We start from the raw sequence: 19,744 nt of genomic DNA on the forward strand, positions 1-19,744 counted from the left end.
TAAGATTGAAGAAATCACAAAATCTAACCAAAAAAAAACCTAGAACAAAGATTAAAAAAAAATTCTTCAAATCAAATCTTATACTGAGGCTCAGTTTATAAGAAAGAGAAAAAGCAGAGCTGCTTTGCCTGGAGTCCAGAGACCTGCTTGGCTTTCCCTTTACTCCATACAGTAACCTGTTACCCATCACTATGAAATTATACAGCTCCTCGAAGACAGTTGGAAACCATGGATCTAGTCCAACAATGTTTTTCAGATGAAGAAATAGGAACATAAGAGAAGGGTTTTACCCAAGATCATGTATTAATTACCTATTGCTACATAACAAATTACCCAAAATTTCCCATCTCAAAACATAAGTGTGTGTTATGTCAGTGTCTGTGGGTCAGGAATCCCAAGACAGCTTAAACAGGTAGCTCTGGCTTAGGGTCTCTCATGAGGTCACAGTCAAGAAGTCAGCTGGTCATCTGAAATCATCTGATAGCTTGACATGCTAGAAATCAGCTCCCAAGGTGGTTCATGTGTATGCCTGGCAAGTCTGTGCTGGCTTTTGGAAGGAGGCCTCAGTTCCTTGCCATGGGGACCTCACCATTGGGCTGCTTGTCCTTATGACAAGACAAGTCATATGCTGGCTTCCCCGACAGACAGCACATGACCCAGGAAGGAGGAACAGAGTAGAAGCTGCATTGTTTTTGTGAACTGGCTTTTGTGATCATTTCTGCCACATCCTAATGGTTACACAGGTCAGCCCTATCTATTGTGGAAGGGGACGGCAAAAGGACACAAACACAAGAACACAAAAATCATGGGAACTGAGGGGACAACTGAGGAAATGGTGGCATTAGAAGCTCCACAGACCTGTTTCCCAGAAAATGACCATAACCAGTGAGGACTGCTAAGTCAGTCATCTAAAGTCTCCAGAAACTTTCCTAAGGGCATATGGCAAGTGAAGATTTACTCTAGATAATTTACTAAATCTCAGTTAAGAGACTTTGTGACATCTGAGCCACAACTCATTCCTTTACCTCTTTACCAACTCGGTAAGGCAGAATCTCTACTCTAGGCAGCTGTGGACAAGAAAACAGGGCTCTCTCTCCTCTCACACCCAGTCAAGAGTAGCAGTATCTCCCCAGTAAGATCAAGTCACCAGCATTCATCACCACCAATTATGTATTACAGACATTAAATCACCAATTATGTATTACAGACATTAAATTAAATCGGTGAGTGCAGCCCACAAGTAGGGTGCTCCCAGACTCCACTCACAGGGCAAATGCTGTACTCAAGGTTGGGCAGGCCAAGGATATGGGGGCCCTAAATGCCCTCACCCCAGATCACTCAAAAGGCAGGGCTTCCACCCTAGGAGAGGCAAGTTTAGAAGATCAGAGATAACAGTCCCCACCCAGCACCCAGTTCACAAAACAAAGATGTCACTCTAAGAGAAGCAGGCCATTGTTCAGAACAGTGACTCTGAGACTTTTGCCCAGGGTAAAAAGAAAGGCAAGTCATAAAAACATTGAACTCCAGGGACTTGCTTGGTGGTTTAATGGTTGAGAATCTGCCTGCCTTTGCAAGGGAAATGGGTTGAATCCCTGGTCTGGAAGATCCCACATGCAGCGAGGCAACTAGGCCCACGCACTACAACTACTGAGGCCCATGCACCCCAGAGCCTGTGCAGCGCAATGAGAAGCCACCGCAGTGAGAAGCTCATGCACCACAAGAGAACAGGCCCCACTTGCTGCAACTAGAGGAAGCCCACACACAGCCACAAAGACCCAGCACAGCCATAAAGAAATTAATTAACTTAAAAAAAACACTGAACTCCAAAGCTCTCCTTCAAAAGAACTGACTTTAGTGGGAATAGAATGTGGAACAAATGTTGATACAAAGCATTATCAAAAACAATAGAACAATCAGCTGACAATTAGTGGAACCTAACAGCAACTTAGCAGCAGCAGCAATAGCTGGATATGATATCAAGAGTCAGGCAGTGTAACAGAGAGATCAGGAAGAAAGTCCTGCTAAGATGACTGTCCTCCAAGGTGACCGTATATGCCTAAGGCTGTACCCTCTGTGGATCAACATCAGAGGCCACCATCACCCTGATACCAAAACCAGAGAAAGATACCACAAAAAAGAAAACTATAGGCCAGTATTACTGATGAACATAGACACAAAAATTCTCAACAAGATACTGGCAAACCAAACCCAATAATACATTAAAAGGATCACACACTATGATTAAGAGGGATTTATCCCAGGGATGCAAGGATTCTTCAATATCCACAAATCAATCAGTGTGGTATACCATATTACCACACTGAAGGATAAAAACCATGTGATTATCTCAATAGATGCAGAGAAAGCTTTTGACACAATTCAACACTGATTTATGATGAAAAAAAACTCTCCAGAAAGTGGGCATAAATGAAATTTACCTCAAGATAATAAAGGCTATATATGACAAATTCACAGCTAAAATCATTCTCAATGGTGAAAAGCTATAAGCATTCCCTCTAAGATCAGAAACAATGCAAGAATGTCCACTGTCATCGCTTTTATTCAACATAGTTGTGAAGTCCTAGCCATGGCAATCAGAGAAGAAAAAGGAATGAAAAGGAATTCAAACTGGAAAACAGGAAGTAAAATTGTCACTGTTTGCAGATGACGTGATACTATACATAGAAAATCCTAAAGATGCTACCAGAAAACTACTAGAGTTTAACAATGAATTTGGTAAAGTTGCAGGATACAAAATTAATACACAGAAATCTCTTTCCTTCCTTTACACTAACAATGGAAGATCAGAAAGAGAAATTAAGGAAACAATCCCATTTACTATTGCATCAAAAAGAATGAAATACCTAGGAATAAAAGGCTACCTAAGGAGACAAAAGACCATACTCTGAAAACTATAAAACAATGATGAAAAAGTCAAAGATGACATAAACAGATGGAAAGATATATACCATATTCTTGGAAGAATCAATATTATCAAAATGACTATACTGTGCAGGGCAGTCTACAACTGCCTAGGAATTGTAGGCATTCAGGATTGCCTGAATAGGAATTCAGTGCAATTCCTATCAAATTACCAAGAAAAGTTTTAACTTGTTTGGAAACCCTAAAGACCCTGAATAGCCTAAGCAATCCTGAGAAGAAAAACGGAGCTGGAGGAATCAGGCTCCCTGACTTCAGACTATACTACAAAGCTATAGTAATCAAAACAATATGGTACTGGCAGAGGAACAGAAATATAGATCAATGCAACAAGGATAGAAAGCCCAGAAATAAATCCATACACCCATGGTCAATTAGTCTGTAACAAAAGAGGCAAGAATATACAATGGAGCAAAGAATCTCTTCAATAAGTGGTGCTAGGGAACCTGAACAGCTACATGTAAAAGAATATAATTAGAATATTCACTTATACCATACTCAAAAATAAATTCAAAATGAATCAAAGACCCAAATGTGAGGCTGGACACTATAAAACTCCTAGAGAAAAACATAGGCAGAACACTCTTTGACATAAATCACAGCAATATCTTTTTGGAAGATTATATTATCCCCTAGAGTAATGGAAATTAAAAAACAAAACAAAACAGGATCCAATTAAACTTAAAAGCTTCTGCACAGCAAAGGAAACTATAAACGAAACAAAAAGACAACCCATAGAATGAATGGGCGAAAATATCTGCAAACAAAGCAACTAACAAGGGATTAATCTCCAAAATACACAAACAGTTCACACAGCATTACATTTTTTAAAAAATGCAATCAAAAGACAGTAGATGATCTAAATAGTTCTCCAAAGACGACATACAGGTGGCCAAAAAGCATATAAAAAGATGCTCAACATCACAGTATATGAGAAATGCAAATCAAAATATCATCAAAAAGTCTATAAATAATAAATGCTGAAGAGGGTGTGGAGAAAAAGGAGCCCACCTACACTGTTGGTGGGAATGTAAATTAATACGACCACCATGGAGAACAGTATGGAGGCTCCTTAAAAACCTACAAATAGAACTACCATACAATCCAGCAATCCCACTCCTGGGCATATATCCAGAAAAAAACAATTCACAAAGATATTTGGACCCCATTGAATTTTAAAAAGATACATGGACCCCAGAGTTCACTGCAGCACCATTTACAATAGCTAGAGACATGGAAGCAATCTAAATATCCATCAACAGAGGAATGGATAAAAAGATGTGGCACATAAGTACAATGGAATACTACTCAGCAGTAAAAAAGAACAAAATAAGGCCATCTGCAGCAATATGGATGGACCTAGAGATTATCACACTAAGTAAGACAGAGAAAGACAAACATAGTATCACTCATATGTGGAATCTATTTCTTTAAATGAACTTATTTGCAAACCAGAAACAGACTTACATATATCAAAAAAAATTTATGGTAATCAAAGGGTAAATATGGGGGGGGGGGGAGGATAAATCAGGAGCTTGAGATTAACATACACACACAGCTATATAGAAAATAGAAAACCAACAAGGCCCTGCCTACTGTATAGCACAAGGAACTCTACTCAATACTCTGTGATAACTACATGAGAAAAGAATCTGATAAAAAATGAATATATGGATATGTATAATTAATCACTTTGCTGTACAACTGAAGCACAATATTTTAAATCAACTATATGTCAGTAAAATTTTTTTCAAAAACAGACAAAAAGAGTGGATAAAGATGTGACATACATAGATACAATGAAATATTGCTCAGCCATTAAAAAGAGTGAAGTCCTGCCCTTTGCAACAACACAGATGGCCTTAAACAGTATTGTGCTAAGTGAAATGCATCAGACAGAGAAAGGCAAATACATATAATTTCACTAATACATGAAATCTGAAGAAAACAAGCAAACGTAACATAGAAACAAAGGCATAGATACAGAGAACAATAGGAAGTTGCCAGAGGGGAGGGGGCGGCGGGAGGAGAGCAGTGAAGGAGATTAAGAGGTACAGATTTCCTGTTATAAAATAAATGAGCCATGGGTATGAAATGTGCAGTTCAGGGAATATAGTCGACAACTGCCTGATGACTTTGTATGGTGACAGCTGGTAACTAGACTTATCATGGTGATCATTTAAAAATGTATAGAAATATCAAATCACTATGTTATATACCAGGAACTAATATATAATACTGTAGGTTCCATGCATTAATAGTTCAAAAACAAACAAGCTTATAGAAAAAGGGATCAGATTTGTGGCTACCAGTGGCAGGGAGTATGGGGAGGAGAACTGGATGAGGACAGTCAAAAGGTATAAACTTCCAGTTCTAAGATAAATAAATATTAGAGATGTAATGTACAACATGATGAATATAATTAACACCGTTCTATGCTACATATGAAAGAGAAAAGAGTAAATGCCAAGAGTTCTCATCACAAGGAAAAACATTTTTTTCTATTTCTTTAAATTTGTATCTACACAAGATACTGGCTGTTCACTAAACTTGTTGTGGTAATCATTTCATGATTTATATAGGTCAAATCATTTATGCAGTATACTTTAAACTTACACAGTGTGCTATGCTTAGTCACTCAGTCATGTCCAACTCTTTGAGACCCCATGGACAGTAGCCCACCAGGTTCCTCTGTCCATGGGGATTCTCCAGGCAAGAATACTGGAGTGGGTTGCCCTGCCCTCCTCCAAGGGATCTTCCCAACCCAGGGATGGAACCCAGGTCTCCCGCAATGCAACCGGATTCTTTACCATCTGAGCCACCAAGGAAGCCGATACTTTAAACTTACACAGCGCTATGTGAATTATCTCAACAAAACTGGGAGAAAACAAAGTCTGAGAAATGTCACAGCCGAGAACCTAAGGAGACATGATGACTAAGTGTAATGTGGTAGCTCTGCAACAGAAAAGGACATTGGATAAATTCTAAGTAAATCTAATGAAGTATGAGCTTCAGTTGGTTAAAAAAAAAAAAAAAAAAGCAAGTAAGATGACATTGTTCTATCAAATGGCTCAACAGTACATTTGAACTGGCAAAAGAATCAGTAAACCTCATGATAAATCAATAGAGATTATGCATTTAAAATAACAGAAAAATGAACAAAGAAAAATAAACAGAGCCTCAGAGAAATGTGAGACATACCATTAAGAGTACTAACATATACATAAAGGAAGTATTAGAAGGAGAGAAGAAAAAGAGAAGCATAAGAAATGTTAGAAGAAATAATAGCTGAAAAGTTGCCAAATTTATTGAAATCATTAATGTGCCATATAGGAAATTCAGTGAAGTTCTAGTAGGATAAAGGCAAAGAGATCCACAGAAGACACATCACACTTCCTGGAGGTCTTCCATGGAGGTCCAGTGAATAAGAATCCTCCTGCTAATGCAGGGACACGGATTTAATCCAATGCCTGGTCCAGGAAGATTCCACATGCCGTGCAGCAATTAAGCTCATGCACCACCACTACTGAGCACTTGTGCTGCAAGTACTGAAGCCTGCCATGCACCTAGAGCCTGTGCTGCGCAACAAGAGAAGCCACTGCAATGAGAAGCCCATGCAGTGCAGAGGAGTAGCCCTGCTCACTACAGCCAGAGGCACGCAGCAATAAATAAACAATTTTCTAAAGACACATCATGCTAAAATGTGAAAGCCAAAAGCAAGGAGAAAATCTTGAAAGTAGAAAAGAAAATCAACTCATCACTTACAGAGGATGAAAATCTAGTTTGCTTCTTTAACACTCAAGCATTACAGGGTTGGGTGTGAGGTCAGCCGCTCTCCGCGGTGCTGACACAGCAAGGTGGATCGGAATGGTGGCTCCGAAAGGTGAGTCTACTTGCTGGTTTGGTCCAAAAGGAAGTTTTCACTCATCTGCAATGAAATGAGAAAAATAAGCACAGTGCATGAAGTTTTTCATAAAGTTAATTCTACTCAGTATAAATGACTGTTCTACATTTGTATCCAACTCCTGATGTTAAAATATTATTTTGCTAAACAGTGGGAATAGTAATAATATTGGCAGTTTTAAGGTCTTTATATTGTCAACAATATAATGCTGACAGTCCTTTGTTGGTATCCTATTTTTTCTGTGAATATTTTTTTTACATCTTTTTAAATTGAAGTATAGTTGATTTACAATGTGGTGTTAGTTACAGGTGTACAGGAAAGTGAATCAGGATATCCCTATTTATGTTTTATTACCAGTTTATAAAATCCAAAAGTCTAAAACCCAGCTCCTTTGGGATGCTACTGTATAGCTGGGAAGTACAGGGAGCCATGCGCCCTCTTCTCAGCCCTCCATGCTTTATTTATAATGAGGTTTGAATTGCAGAGTAGTTAAAGCAGGAACTGATTTTTAAATAGGCCATGGGTGACCACTGCAATCCCTACAGAGCTGCAGAGACAAGACCCCCTAATTACCAGCAAACTGTGGGAATTGCTCCACACCCACTTACAAAGGACTGTGTGTGACTGACGGTAGCATAAAAAAATTAAAACTTTCACTAAAAGGTTAGACTATGGCCTTGCTCGAGCTTGGCAGTATTTCATAGCATGAATCCTTGAGTCAGATAGACATGAGTTCAAACCTGGGTTCTCCCATTGTTAGCAGTGAGACCTAGCCTCTTGTGCCTCAGTTTTTCCAACAATAAAGCAGAGCAAATAACAGTAACTTTGTGAGAATTAAATTGAAATGCAGATAAATTACCTAGTATATAGTAAGCGGTCAATAAATTTTTGCCATAATAATTTGTTGTTATTGCCCACCATAGTGTAAAGCCTATAGTAGAACACCAGGTCTCTATTCCCCCCTCCTCCCAGCCTTTTCTCAATAAAACAGGCAATGCCTTACTTTAACCCCAGGTCTCAATTCTCTGTAGATCTGTGTTACATGTAGCTGTCTATCCTATATGCACTGAAAGTTAACTATAAAAATGCCCTTTTAAACCAAAATGTGTATACATCACAAAATCTATTTTAAATTGTTATCTAACATTTACTAAGCTCTATTTGCCAGGTACTATTTACCAAGCACTTTTCATGAATTATCTCTTTAAAACCTTATCACAGTGCCAAGAGGTAAACCTGATTGATATCCATATTGACAAATGAGGAAACTAAAGTTAGGGGAAGGCACAGAAACACCACATTCACTTCGTCTGATGACACACAACCAGTAATGGGCAAAAGAAGACACGGACCTTCATCTGTCTGGTTCTAAAGCCCTTGTGGGGCTTTCCCTGGTAGCTCAGTGGTAAAGAATTTGCCTGCCAGTGCAGGAGATGCAGGTTCAACGCTGGGTCAGGACGATCCCCAAGAGAAGGAAGTGGCAACCCGCTCCAGCACTCTTGCCTGGGAAATCCCATGGACAGAGGAGCTTGGCGGGCTGCAGGCCATGGGGTCACAAGAGTTGGATATAACCTAGCTACCTAACAACAAAGCCCTTCCTCCTCACCCCTGTGCACTACTGCCTCCCTCTGGCTCCTAGTTTCCTCTCCTTCCCTCTAAATAGGTCTAGGGGTACGGACCGAAATATTCCCATTTTATGGACAGATTGTGGCTGAGAGAGAAGCTAACACCACCCAAGTACTCTCACCAGCTCAGAATTGAGGACCTTTTCCTGCCTCATCTCTACAGGTGCCCATCAGTATAAGTACGGTAAGAATCGAGCTGAGGAGGATGCCAGGAGGTACCTGGTAGAAAAAGAGAAGCTGGAGAAAGAGAAAGAGACAATCCGGACAGAGCTGATGGCGCTGCGGCAGGAAAAGAGGGAACTAAAGGAAGCCATTCGGAACAACCCAGGTATCTATGGGGTGTGGCCCTGAGCACATGAGGGGCTCACACTTGAGCCTTGACACCTCTCCTAGTACTCGCCACCTGGCTTCTTTCCAGGAACAGGGAGGCTTCTCCTCCCCTTTCTATGCCTCCTCACCACCACCATCGTCATAACCATCTCTCCTGACTAATGAAAGTGCCACTGATTGAGTAATTGTTTTTAGAGTGAGGGGATGAAAAAGTAACATGAATGTATATACTTAATGTGGTAAAGTGAGATCTGATCTTAGAAATTTTAAAACATGAAAAACAGAGTGTGCTTTAGAATCAAGGAAGAGATATCATTTTGAACCTCACATTAACTCATTATTCACAGCTATGTACTAAGGACCCAAATGTGTGAAATATTGGTCCAGGTGCTGAGAATAATGGACAGTGACACTTCACCAGTATTCCCTTCTGAAATCCAGGACCATGACCTCTGCAGACCCTGTATACCCTGGGCTCCTCTGCACCCCGCTTTCTGCCATTTTTCTGTTGAATTCTCTCTATAGCTGCAGTTCAGCACACTTTCAGACTGAGGTTTCTGAACATGCTGCAGGGAACTGGAGGTCCTATCCTTATATAAAATATGTCCAAGGTCACATAGCCCCATGAGAATCTGATGGAACCTACAGACCCTTTCCTAAGGGAGAAAACCCCCACAAATCACAATGTTGCAAATAATTTCAGGAGCTCAAGTGCACCCAGAGCCACAGATTGCCTAGGAATTCACAAACCTCAGACTGAGAACTTCTGGCTTAATGACTTGTTCTATGTGGCTAGGAACCAGAATCAATGGGAAGGAGACACATGAAGACAGTTTGGTTTCAATATAAAGAACTTTCTAAGAGTCAGAACTATGGTTTGAAGCAGGTTGACTTGACTGTCCAACTTGTCCTGCTCAATTGTTTTCTATAGCATATAACTTTTTAATAGATTACTTATTGTATTCATATTGTTCTCTCTCTCACATACATACATATACATATAAACACACAATTATAGTTCAGTAAGGGCAAAGATCTTTCCCTGTTTTGTTCACTAATATATCTCAAGGGCGTAGAACACTGCCTGGTACCTAACAAGCACTCAATATTCACTGAATGAATAAATGAATAAAAAGAATCACAATTACCAGAAAACCCTCCAGTGCAACCTCTTTCAGGGCAAACAATGGAACTAATTTTTAAACTTATTAAGATCCAAAGCAGCTCCTGACACAAACGAAATCCTAACACAGGACTTTGTTTGTTTGCTTAAACTGAATAAACAGCAAAATCCTAGCAAGGTCTTGTGATCAGTGTAAAGCCCTGTGTTGATTCTTGGTTACAAGTAAGAAATCTCACCAGCTTAGAAATGAAAAGAAAAACATAATTTAAGTGAGCAGGTATAGCAAAGTCCAGGGACTTAAATGATGTCACCAGGAAGCATATTTCTCTAATTCTTGCTTCTGCCTTTCCCTACTTTGGTTTCATTCTCTGTCCCTCATGGTGGTATAAAGGCTTCATAACTCTAGCCCTCACACAGTCCACGCAGCCACTCCAGAAGAAAGGCTTCTCTTCCCAATGGGCCCCATAAGCACCTTCAGTTCAGTTCAGTTGCTCAGTCGTGTCCGACTCTTTGTGACCCCATGAATCGCAGCACGCCAGGCCTCCCTGTCCATCACCAACTCCCAGAGTTCACTCAGACTCATGTCCGTCGAGTCAGTGATGCCATCCAGCCATCTCATCCTCTGTCGTCCCCTTCTCCTCCTGCCCCCAATCCCTCCCAGCATCAAAGTCTTGTCCAATGAGTCAACTCTGCATGAGGTGGCCAAAGTACTGGAATTTCAGCTTCAGCATCATTCCTTCCAAAGAACACCCAGGGCTGATCTCCTTTAGGATGGACTGGTTGGATCTCCTTGCAGTCCAAGGGACTCTCAAGAGTCTTCTCCAACACCACAGTTCAAAAGCATCAATTCTTCGGGGCTCAGCCTTCTTTACAGTCCAACTCTCACATCCATTCTTGACCACAGGAAAAACCTTGACTAGGTGGACCTTAGTCGGCAAAGTAATGTCTCTGCTTTTGAATATACTATCTAGGTTGGTCACAACTTTTCTTCCAAGGAGTAAGCGTCTTTTAATTTCATGGCTGCAATCACCATCTGCAGTGATTTTGGAGCCCCCCTCAAAATAAAGTCTGACACTGTTTCCCCATCTATTTCCCACGAAGTGATGGGACCGGATGCCATGATCTTCGTTTTCTGAATGTTGAGCTTTACGCCAACTTTTTTACTCTCCACTTTCACTTTCATCAAGAGGCTTTTTAGTTCCTCTTCACTTTCTGCCATAAGGGTGGTGTCATCTGCATATCTGAGGTTATTGATATTTCTCCTGGCAATCTTGATTCTAGCTTGTGTTTCTTCCAGGATTCACTTTAACCTCTGTGACCAGAAAATGAGATACAATTATGGGCCAGGTCTAAGTTACGTGCCAATCTCCTAAACTGGAAGTGAGGTCAACCCCATTCAATCTATAGGGAAAGAGAGGGGAATGGGGAAATGGGATAGTGGGCAGATAAAGACCACAGAACCCAGCACGGAGCTAGAACTGCAGGGCCCACGTCCATCCCTTAACCAGAAGTAAGGCTAGAAAGGCCCTCTGGGAAGGCAGGTTATGGCCTGAGGGGCTGCCAAACTTCCTGATATTTCTGGCCAGGCTCAGCTATTTCTCACAGATGTCTTTGGACACAGGGGCCAAGTTAAAGGCTCTTGAAGAGGCTCTGGCCACTCTGGAAGCTCAGTGTCGGGCCAAGGAGGAGCACCGGATCGACCTGGAGCTGCGGCTGGTGACTGTGAAGGAGCGCTTGCAGCAGTCACTGGCAGGGGGCCCAGCCCTGGGGCTCTCCGTCAACAGCAAGAACAAGAGTGGGGTGAGCTGCACCTTAATCCCCTCACATGCTACAGGCTTTCATGATCATCCTTTGATGGGTAGGAGCTATCCTTATTTACAAATGAGAAAGCTAAAACCCTGAGAGGGAACATGTCGTAAGTGGCACACCTATGAAGAGGACTCTTTGGAGCAAGTTCTCTGGCCTGTGTTCTCTCCACTGAAGCACCACTAATTGACTTTTTATCCTGAATGTAATCTTAAAAGTGGCCTTGGGGTTATTGATAATATACTATATTGAATAAAAACAAACTTGTATTGATAAATTACCACAGGCTAGTGCAGAGTCTTAACCTGTATGATTTCACACAATCTTCACAGCAGTCCAATGAGGCAATATTGTGTGTATTCACCCCATCTGACAGACAAGAAAACTAAGGTTCAGATGTTGAAGTACATGCTCAAGGTCACTCAGCTAAATGGGAGACAGGATTCCAAACCCAGGAAGTCTGACTCCAGAGGCTTGCTTTAGCCATTGGTACAGACCCCCTCCTGGGATCCCCTGTGTACCAGGCCCTATCCTCAGGGCTTTGCATCCGTTGTCTCTAATGCTTCCAGCAACCCTCATGTTGAATGGGACTTTTTCAGGGAGAACTTCAGTGACCTCAGTCTGTATCAGTGTCTCAACCCCAGCACGACTACTAGTAATTTTGTATAAGGCCTGCCATGTGCACGTAGGATGTTTAGTAGCATCCCCAGCCTCTACGCATGTGATGCCAGGAGTTCCATGCTCAGTTATGGCAACCAAAAGTGTCTCCAGAAATTGCCAAACATCCCCAGGAAGGACAAAACTGTCCCCATTTGGGAACCATTGGTCTAAATTACCAACAGTCCCATCTGTTATTCTGCTTCATGGCACTTAGGCACAATTTGTGTGTGAATAGATATATCTGAAAAGTAGTAGAAGTGCAATAAATGCTTGACAAATGAATAAATGTTTATACCTGCTTTTAGACAAGGAAACAGTATTCCTATTGCCATCCAAGGTCAGGCCACACCTCATGACTCAGAAGCCAGAGCAGTTTCTTCTACTCCTACACTTCCTCTCCATGGGGTCATTTCCAGCCTCATCTACAGAAAAGCTTAGAGGCCAGGGACAAAACAATTTCTGAGAATCACAGAGGGCTGCTGGAGGAGTAGAAGTGGTTCCCCCATCCCAGATGCTTCCTCCCACCAGCATGCCCTGATGTTCACATTCCACAGAGCTTTTCCATCCACTTTTGATCCTTGTGATGGCCTTTGGAGAAAGTCTTCTCTAAATTCCCTACAGGCTTAACTATTGGTATGTCACATTCAAGGAACTACACCCAGCAAGATACTAAGCAATCACCTTAAAATTTTAAGGAATAAAGGCAGTGTAAAAAACGTGAAGGAATGCAGGAGAGAGGTTAAGAGACAGGACTGTGGGATTTAAATCCCAGCTGTCTCACTCACCAGCATTATGGCCTTGAGCAGTGACTTGACCTTCTCATTTTCCTTATCTGTAAAATGTAACAACATAATAAGCATCAGCTTTATATATAACTGAAAAGGCTAAATGAACTATGATGATTTATGCGATGTCTGGTGCACAGTGAGGATTCAGATACTTTAACTTTAGTAACTTTAGTCATTTAATCATAAATTTACTCCAAGACCCTCAGGTAATTTGCACCGCTTACCCTGTTTGAGGCTGACATATTTGGACAACGTCTTCTACTTGCATTCTTTGAAGGGCAGGCTGTGTGAGTACTAGACCTCACCAGTGTAACTATCTCTTGTCATCAACAGGAAACTGCAAATAAACCCCAGAACAATGCCGCAGAGCAACCTCTCCCTGTCAATTGTGTTTCTGAGCTACGGAAGAGGAGCCCATCCATCATAAACTCCAACCAAGGAAGGGTGCTACAAAAAGCCAAGGTACCACGACAGGTTTGGCTAATCAAAATTCAGAGACCTGGAAGCTTCCTTTCTATAGAACCTCACCAAGAACAAAAAAAAAAAAAAACAGCTAGTGAGGAAGACAGAGAATTGCCAATATATCCATGCAGTAAAACTCATAAACTTTGCTCAGAAAGCAAGACCCTCAAATCTCCTTTGGAACCTATTTACTCTTTCTTAATACATAATTCTACCAAGCTTTGGTTTCTGAACCTACAGTATGTCTTGAGACAAGAAAGGCCCCATTTAATAGGTGAGGAAACTGAGTAAAGGGACTTGCCCAAGGTTATGCAGGGCATCACTGAGAGAGCTGGGATGCAAATCCATCTCTTCCAGTTCCAAGTCAACAGCTCACTCCATGAGACTGGAGTGAAACTTGGGGAATTCTACCTCTGAAACTTTGGGCCAGCTGTGTTCCAGAACTTTCTGAATTTTAGAAAGGTAATGTGGTGCATATACTATGTATGATGAAAAACCCTAAGTTCTCAGGAGGTACTCTGTAAGCAAACATGTTGATAATTCTATAGCAAGACACAAACATTCACAGCACATTAAACAAAGACTTCAAATGACCTCATATCAGGTCAGGCCAGGCCACTGAATCTGTGCCAAAACATTTGAAAAAGATTCTGGTCTCAGCTGTCTGGTTTCAAAATTGCAGATAAGAAAGTGTGGTCCTGAAAACAAATACCTGAGCATTAGGACAGGAGATAAGAGAAGTAACCAGCCCAAGGCCAGACCACCTAGACTAGACATCAGCAAACTTTTTTGGGAAAGGGCCAGACAGTAAATATTTGATGCTCTGTGAACCACACGGTCTCTTTCACAACCACCCACCTCTGCCATCATAGCAGGAAAGTAGTCATAGACAGTATGTAAAGAAGTGGCTGACATGTCAGTGTCCAGTAAAACTTTGTTTATGAACACAACTCTGACTATCACATAAATTTCAGGTGTCATGAAAAAAATTTTTTTTGAAATATTAAAATCTGAATACCATTCTTAGCTGATGGGTCATACAAAAATATGTAGTGAGCCAGATTTGGTCCATGCGCCAGAGTTTGCTTCTCCTTGATCCTTATGGGCCACTGGATGAACTCTGGATTTTGTTCTAACATAATGAAAAGTCATTGGCAAATTTGGACCAAGGAATTCTGGGGTATGAATTACATTTTTAAAAGACCATTATGGCTACTATGTTGAAAATGGATGAGGGGATAGAGAGATCAGTTAGGAGAATTTTGATGAGAGATTAGAAAAGTCTAGTGGAGGTGATAGGAAGTAGCTGGTTTTGGAGGTAGAGAAGAAGGATTTGCTGCTGAGGATGTGAAAGATAAGGAAAAGAAAGAAATCAAGGATGTTTTTACCTTGTTTTCATCCTGCAAGTTATACCCGAATATTCAACAAACCAATTTTTTCCCTGTTTTTCTGTTATTCAGGAATGGGAAATGAAGAAGACCTAGAAAGAAGATGAGGATTTCATCCAAAGGAAATAACACCTTGTCCATCCAAGGCGAAGCCTTTTTCACAAGGAGACATCAGAAGACTGGAAGTAGCCCAAACTCTCTGGCCATCCCAAAGACCAGCCTTTATTGTCTGCATGATTATAGGGTATATGGGAAGAAAAGAAGTAGAAGAGGGAACTAGAAGGCATCCTTATAACTCTACAGAGGGTGGAAATGGGGAAGGAGGGAGACAGAAATCTCTACAGTTGTAAAGGTTTTGTTGAATGTCTTTGCCTTCCCCTCTGAAGAAGAAAAATGAAAGCACATGTGAATAAGCCATTCCATCCCCTTCTCAGCACCCCATTCCCAGTCCATAGGAAAAAGGAAGGTCCTGAGGCATCGGTTGTGCAGTACAGAGATGGGACTTGATCATCTGACAACACCTGTGCCAAATGGATTCACACTGGGCATTACTGACAGTCTCTAGGCAAAACAGGCTGAAAAATCAATACCATTATCCCTACTCGCATGAAGTGAACAAAAACTACAGAGATTATGCAAATTCTACAATCATTCCTCATGATACAGATTCTAGAATCCCAGATTTGAGTGTTTTCAAATCAGAGATCTGGCACAGAGGAGGTTAGCAGGCCAAGAAGTTCAGCAGCTGAAATATTTTAAGCTCACAGTGCTACTCAGAAGCACAGGTTTCTAATGTCCACAGAATGTTGCAGGCACTGTAAGATGGGATCATTGCTATCAGTGAAGTTCCCCACCTAATGTATACGGCAATCAGGCTCTGGGAGCTATGATTAGAAATCCAGGTGATACTCTTTATGTCTTTAACCTTACTTTGCACTTAGAGACCCACCAGTCCACCCTTTCAACCCTACTATCAAGTAAACCTATCACAGAAAACCAAGAGGATTTATGCCACAGGAGTGCTAAACCGTTTATAAACATTTGATATTTTTATAGAAGAGCAAGGACCTCAAGTCCCAGGCAGTCTTCTAACTGCCATTCGTTACTTTCTCAACACTGTAGGCCCATTTCAGGCCTTTACCACTTTTCCCTCCAATAAAGATAAAAACCATAAATGCAGAAGCTCAAAGGTTAACTCAAGGGGAAAGAAAGGAAAACCTAGAGAAGCCTCTGGACACTCTGGGCTGCACTCACTTTACTTACCTAAGCTTTACACATTTGAGCCTCACCCAAACTGTATCACCCTCTGAGGAAGCAGCAGACCAAAGCAAGCAAAATAACCTGACCAGAAGCACCCATCTGCCAGCGGCGGAATATGAGGCTTATATATGAGGAATATAAGCCTGGATCCAGACAAGGCTGCTTGAGCTCCACCTCTGCCATTTACCAGCTGTGACTCTGACCTCTGATAGTTTTACCTGTGAAAACCACGTTAACAACACTACTTTTCTCCCAAGACTACTGGGGGGATTCAATGAGATAACACACAGGAAGCATCTTGCACACTGTCCAAGAAATAGAAAGGTTCAGCCATAGTGGTTATTAGCTAGATAAGAAACATCTGACTCAAATTTTGCGTCCTTTCCACTGAAGAAATGACTTTCACATGGTTTTAACAACCATTAAAGGCTAAAAAGCAACCAATCCATAATTAACCTCTTTCATCCAGATTCCACTTGAGTGTCTTCAATGACAGTGGAGCTCACATAAGCTGCACTGCCAATGTTCTTCCTTAAAACATAGATCCTGGAATGGCACTCAGCAATTCAACTGTGTATGTGATGTGTGTCACATTCTTTCCTATAGTTATTTTTAGTTATTTTGAGTGCCTTTTCCCACAATAGATCTTCACTCTTTGAAGGGGTTACCCTACAAAATTAATAATTAACATTTACTGAGCACTCACGACGCATCAGGTACTGTTAGCCATGACTGGCTTACAAGACATACAGCCCGTGCAGTCACAGAGCCCCATGCCTAGCAGGGCTCTGTGCTTGGTCTCGGAGAAGGCAATGGCACCCCACTCCAGTACTCTTGCCTGGAAAATCCCATGGATGGAGGAGGCTGGAAGGCTGCAGTCCATGGGGTCACTAAGAGTCGGGCACTACTGAGCAACTTCACTTTCACTTTTCACTTTCATACATTGGAGAAGGAAATGGCAACCCACTCCAGTGTTCTCGCCTGGAGAATCCCAGGGATGGGGAGCCTGGTGGGCTACTGTCTCTGAGGTCGCACAGAGTCGGACATGACTGAAGTAACTTAGCAGTGCTTGGTTTATTGCTCTGTTATCCACTCAGTTAATCTTGAGCAAAGGGCTCCACACTTTACTTTTGCCTTTTATGTAGCCAAAACCTGGTGCTAATTACTTCTCTAGGTATTTTCCCTTTAATCTCACTAAAACCCTGTGAGATAGGTTCTGTTATCCCAGTTTTCACAGTTCAGGAAATGCAAGCCCAGAGAAATTAGGTAACTTACTCAAGTCCACATTTAAGAAGTGGTGGAGTTGGCATTTGAATACATGGAGTCTGACCCTAGAATCCCCGTCCTCTTGGTTCCAAGCTTCTATTTGTCCTTCCTCCTTTTGCACTGCAGCCTTCAGAAGCACACACGCACCTAATGAGTGGATGCAGCACGCCTGGTGTGTAACTTAGCTACAAGACGTTTTAACAAAATGGCTACAGCGTGGATGCCACTTCTACTTTGGTTGGTTTTTTTCGAAGTGTAGGGCCATGGTTCTAAGATGGACTTGAAGCTCCATCCTCCCCAGTACTGCACAGCGTTTAGATGATCAGATTTCTAGTATTACTGTATCCTCAGTGGGGGTCCTTGAGCAGGTTCACCAACCTCTCTGAGCCTGTTTTCTCCTATGTAAAAGAGAATCATGATGACTCCTTAACCCTTGTTTTCCTAAGGTCAAAAGGAAACAGAAGGTTGCTGATTATAACACATTTGAGCCAGGCCTTGGATAGAATATAAGGCGACTCCAGCTTTGTCTTTATGGAACTCACAAACAAGCAGAGAAAAACTATGGCTCAAATAGCTACAGTACGAACGAGCCACGCTAAGGTGAAGATTCAGAAGAAGGCACACTCCTCCTTCCTTAAAAAACTTTTTTTGACGTTAAGGACTATCCAGTAACTAGTCTGGCAACTCCAAGTGTCCACAACTCACAACCTGTCATTTTCCATACTAAATCTCTCTAAAATTCATCCATTTCTTCCCATCTCCACTGACACCATCCAACTTCATTAATTCATTTAGCAAATACTAGAGCATCTACCAGAGAAGGAAATAGCAACCCACTCCAGTATTCTTGCCTAGAGAATCCTGTGGACAGAGGGGCCTGGTGGGCTGCTGTCCATAGGGTCACACAGAGTCAGACACGACTGAAGCAACTTTACATGCATGCATTGGAGAAGGAAATGGCAACCCACTCCAGTATTCTTGCCTGGAGAATCCCAAGGTCAGAGGAGCCTGGTGGGGTCGCACAGAGTCAGATACGACTGAAGTGACTTCGCAGCAGCAGTATCGAAGTCACTTCAGTCGTGTCCGACTCTGTGTGACCCCATAGACGGCAGCCCACCAGGCTCCCCTGCCCCTGTACTAGATGTCAGAAATCACAGCTGTGAACAAGGCAGACACTCTCATGAAGCTTACACTAAGAACAAAAACAAAAAAAACTGCTGGATATACCTAAAATAGTAGTTACTTTAGATCCGGTGGTTACAAACGCCTCTCTGGTGAGGTAATCCCAGGACAGAACACACCCCTTCCCTGCATGGACCCGTCCAAGAGCTTGTCTCCCCACTTCTTAGACCCAGTCTCCTCCACACTACGGTCAGTGACCCGTTAAACACGTAATGGTACTGTAACATTGAAGTTCTTTGGACAAAAAGATTTTGAACAACTATATTAAGGCACTGTTCCACTGTTTATTAAATATGAACAGACCGAAAACAAAATCTCTGCCCTACTGGAGTTTACACATTAGTGAGGAGAAAAAAAAAAATCACACATTTCGAATCACAGTAAGTCAAGGGGGAAGGGGGAATTGACGAAAGAAGGGAGCGTGAGTGGCAAGAGATGAGGGTCAGGATTTGACTAATTCCTCACAGGCCCTGGCTCTAACCACGGTCTTGTGTTGCTCCTCCGCCTCCTCCAGTACTTCAGTCCCTTACTCGCAAGGCGCTCCTTTTTGACTTTGCAGATGCTGTTTCCTTCTACCTGAACCACTTGCCTTCTCTTTTCATTTACTCGTTACTCCGCTTTCAGTTCAAACGTTATTTCCCCTGGGAAAACGCCCTACACTAGGTCATATCGTATTCTAGGGTTCCGCAACACCAAGCCGCTCGCGTTTAAATAAGGGCCATATCTTGACCTTATATGGTGTTTGCACCTTGTGTAAAACTTCATGTAAGCTCCTTGAGGGCACAACTGTTACTCTCCGTGGTCGCCGCGTATTCCTCGCCTAGCACTGAGCCTACTCCCTTGCCACAGGAAACCAACCTACCCGTGGAGCACGCCAGGGACCGGAAGCGTTGCGTTGCTTATAGACCGGGTAGGGAACAGCACAGGAGCAACCCGACAAGTGGCGTTACCATCCGGGGCCCTAAGAGAAAAACGCCCGCGAAGGCTGCTGGGAAGCGTGGTTTTTGAAG

General features: G+C 42.0%; 1 protein-coding gene and 1 long non-coding RNA gene across 14 annotated transcripts in view; one reads left to right on the plus strand and one right to left on the minus strand.

Annotated features, from left to right (window-relative positions):
• AFAP1L1 (actin filament associated protein 1 like 1) overlaps positions 1 to 16,730 on the plus strand; it is a 71,601-nt gene extending 54,871 nt beyond the window's left edge. For all 3 annotated transcript variants that reach the window (XM_042250650.2, XM_042250651.2, XM_004008954.6), the window contains 4 exons: positions 8,633 to 8,797; positions 11,544 to 11,722; positions 13,510 to 13,638; positions 15,099 to 16,730. In XM_042250650.2, coding sequence (XP_042106584.1) covers positions 8,633 to 8,797; positions 11,544 to 11,722; positions 13,510 to 13,638; positions 15,099 to 15,122 — 497 coding nt within the window. In that variant the 3' untranslated portion in view covers positions 15,123 to 16,730. The remainder of the gene's footprint in view (positions 1 to 8,632; positions 8,798 to 11,543; positions 11,723 to 13,509; positions 13,639 to 15,098) is intronic.
• Positions 1 to 19,676, minus strand: part of LOC105606707 (uncharacterized) — a 108,285-nt gene extending 88,609 nt beyond the window's left edge. For 5 of the 11 annotated variants that reach the window (XR_009600900.1, XR_009600898.1, XR_009600902.1 and 2 more), the window contains exons 1-3: positions 19,597 to 19,676; positions 13,174 to 13,220; positions 6,706 to 6,868 (exon numbers count right to left, since the gene is read on the minus strand). This is a non-coding gene — a long non-coding RNA (uncharacterized LOC105606707). Of the gene's footprint in view, positions 1 to 6,705; positions 6,869 to 10,394; positions 11,235 to 13,173; positions 13,221 to 19,596 lie in introns of all 11 variants that reach the window. The other 6 variants (XR_006059988.2, XR_009600895.1, XR_006059995.2 and 3 more) reach the window with 2 other exon arrangements.
• Positions 19,677 to 19,744: the final 68 nt, after the last annotated feature.

This window comes from Ovis aries, chromosome 5, assembly GCF_016772045.2.
Source record: "Ovis aries strain OAR_USU_Benz2616 breed Rambouillet chromosome 5, ARS-UI_Ramb_v3.0, whole genome shotgun sequence".
In the NCBI taxonomy this organism is placed as follows: Eukaryota; Metazoa; Chordata; class Mammalia; order Artiodactyla; family Bovidae; genus Ovis; species Ovis aries.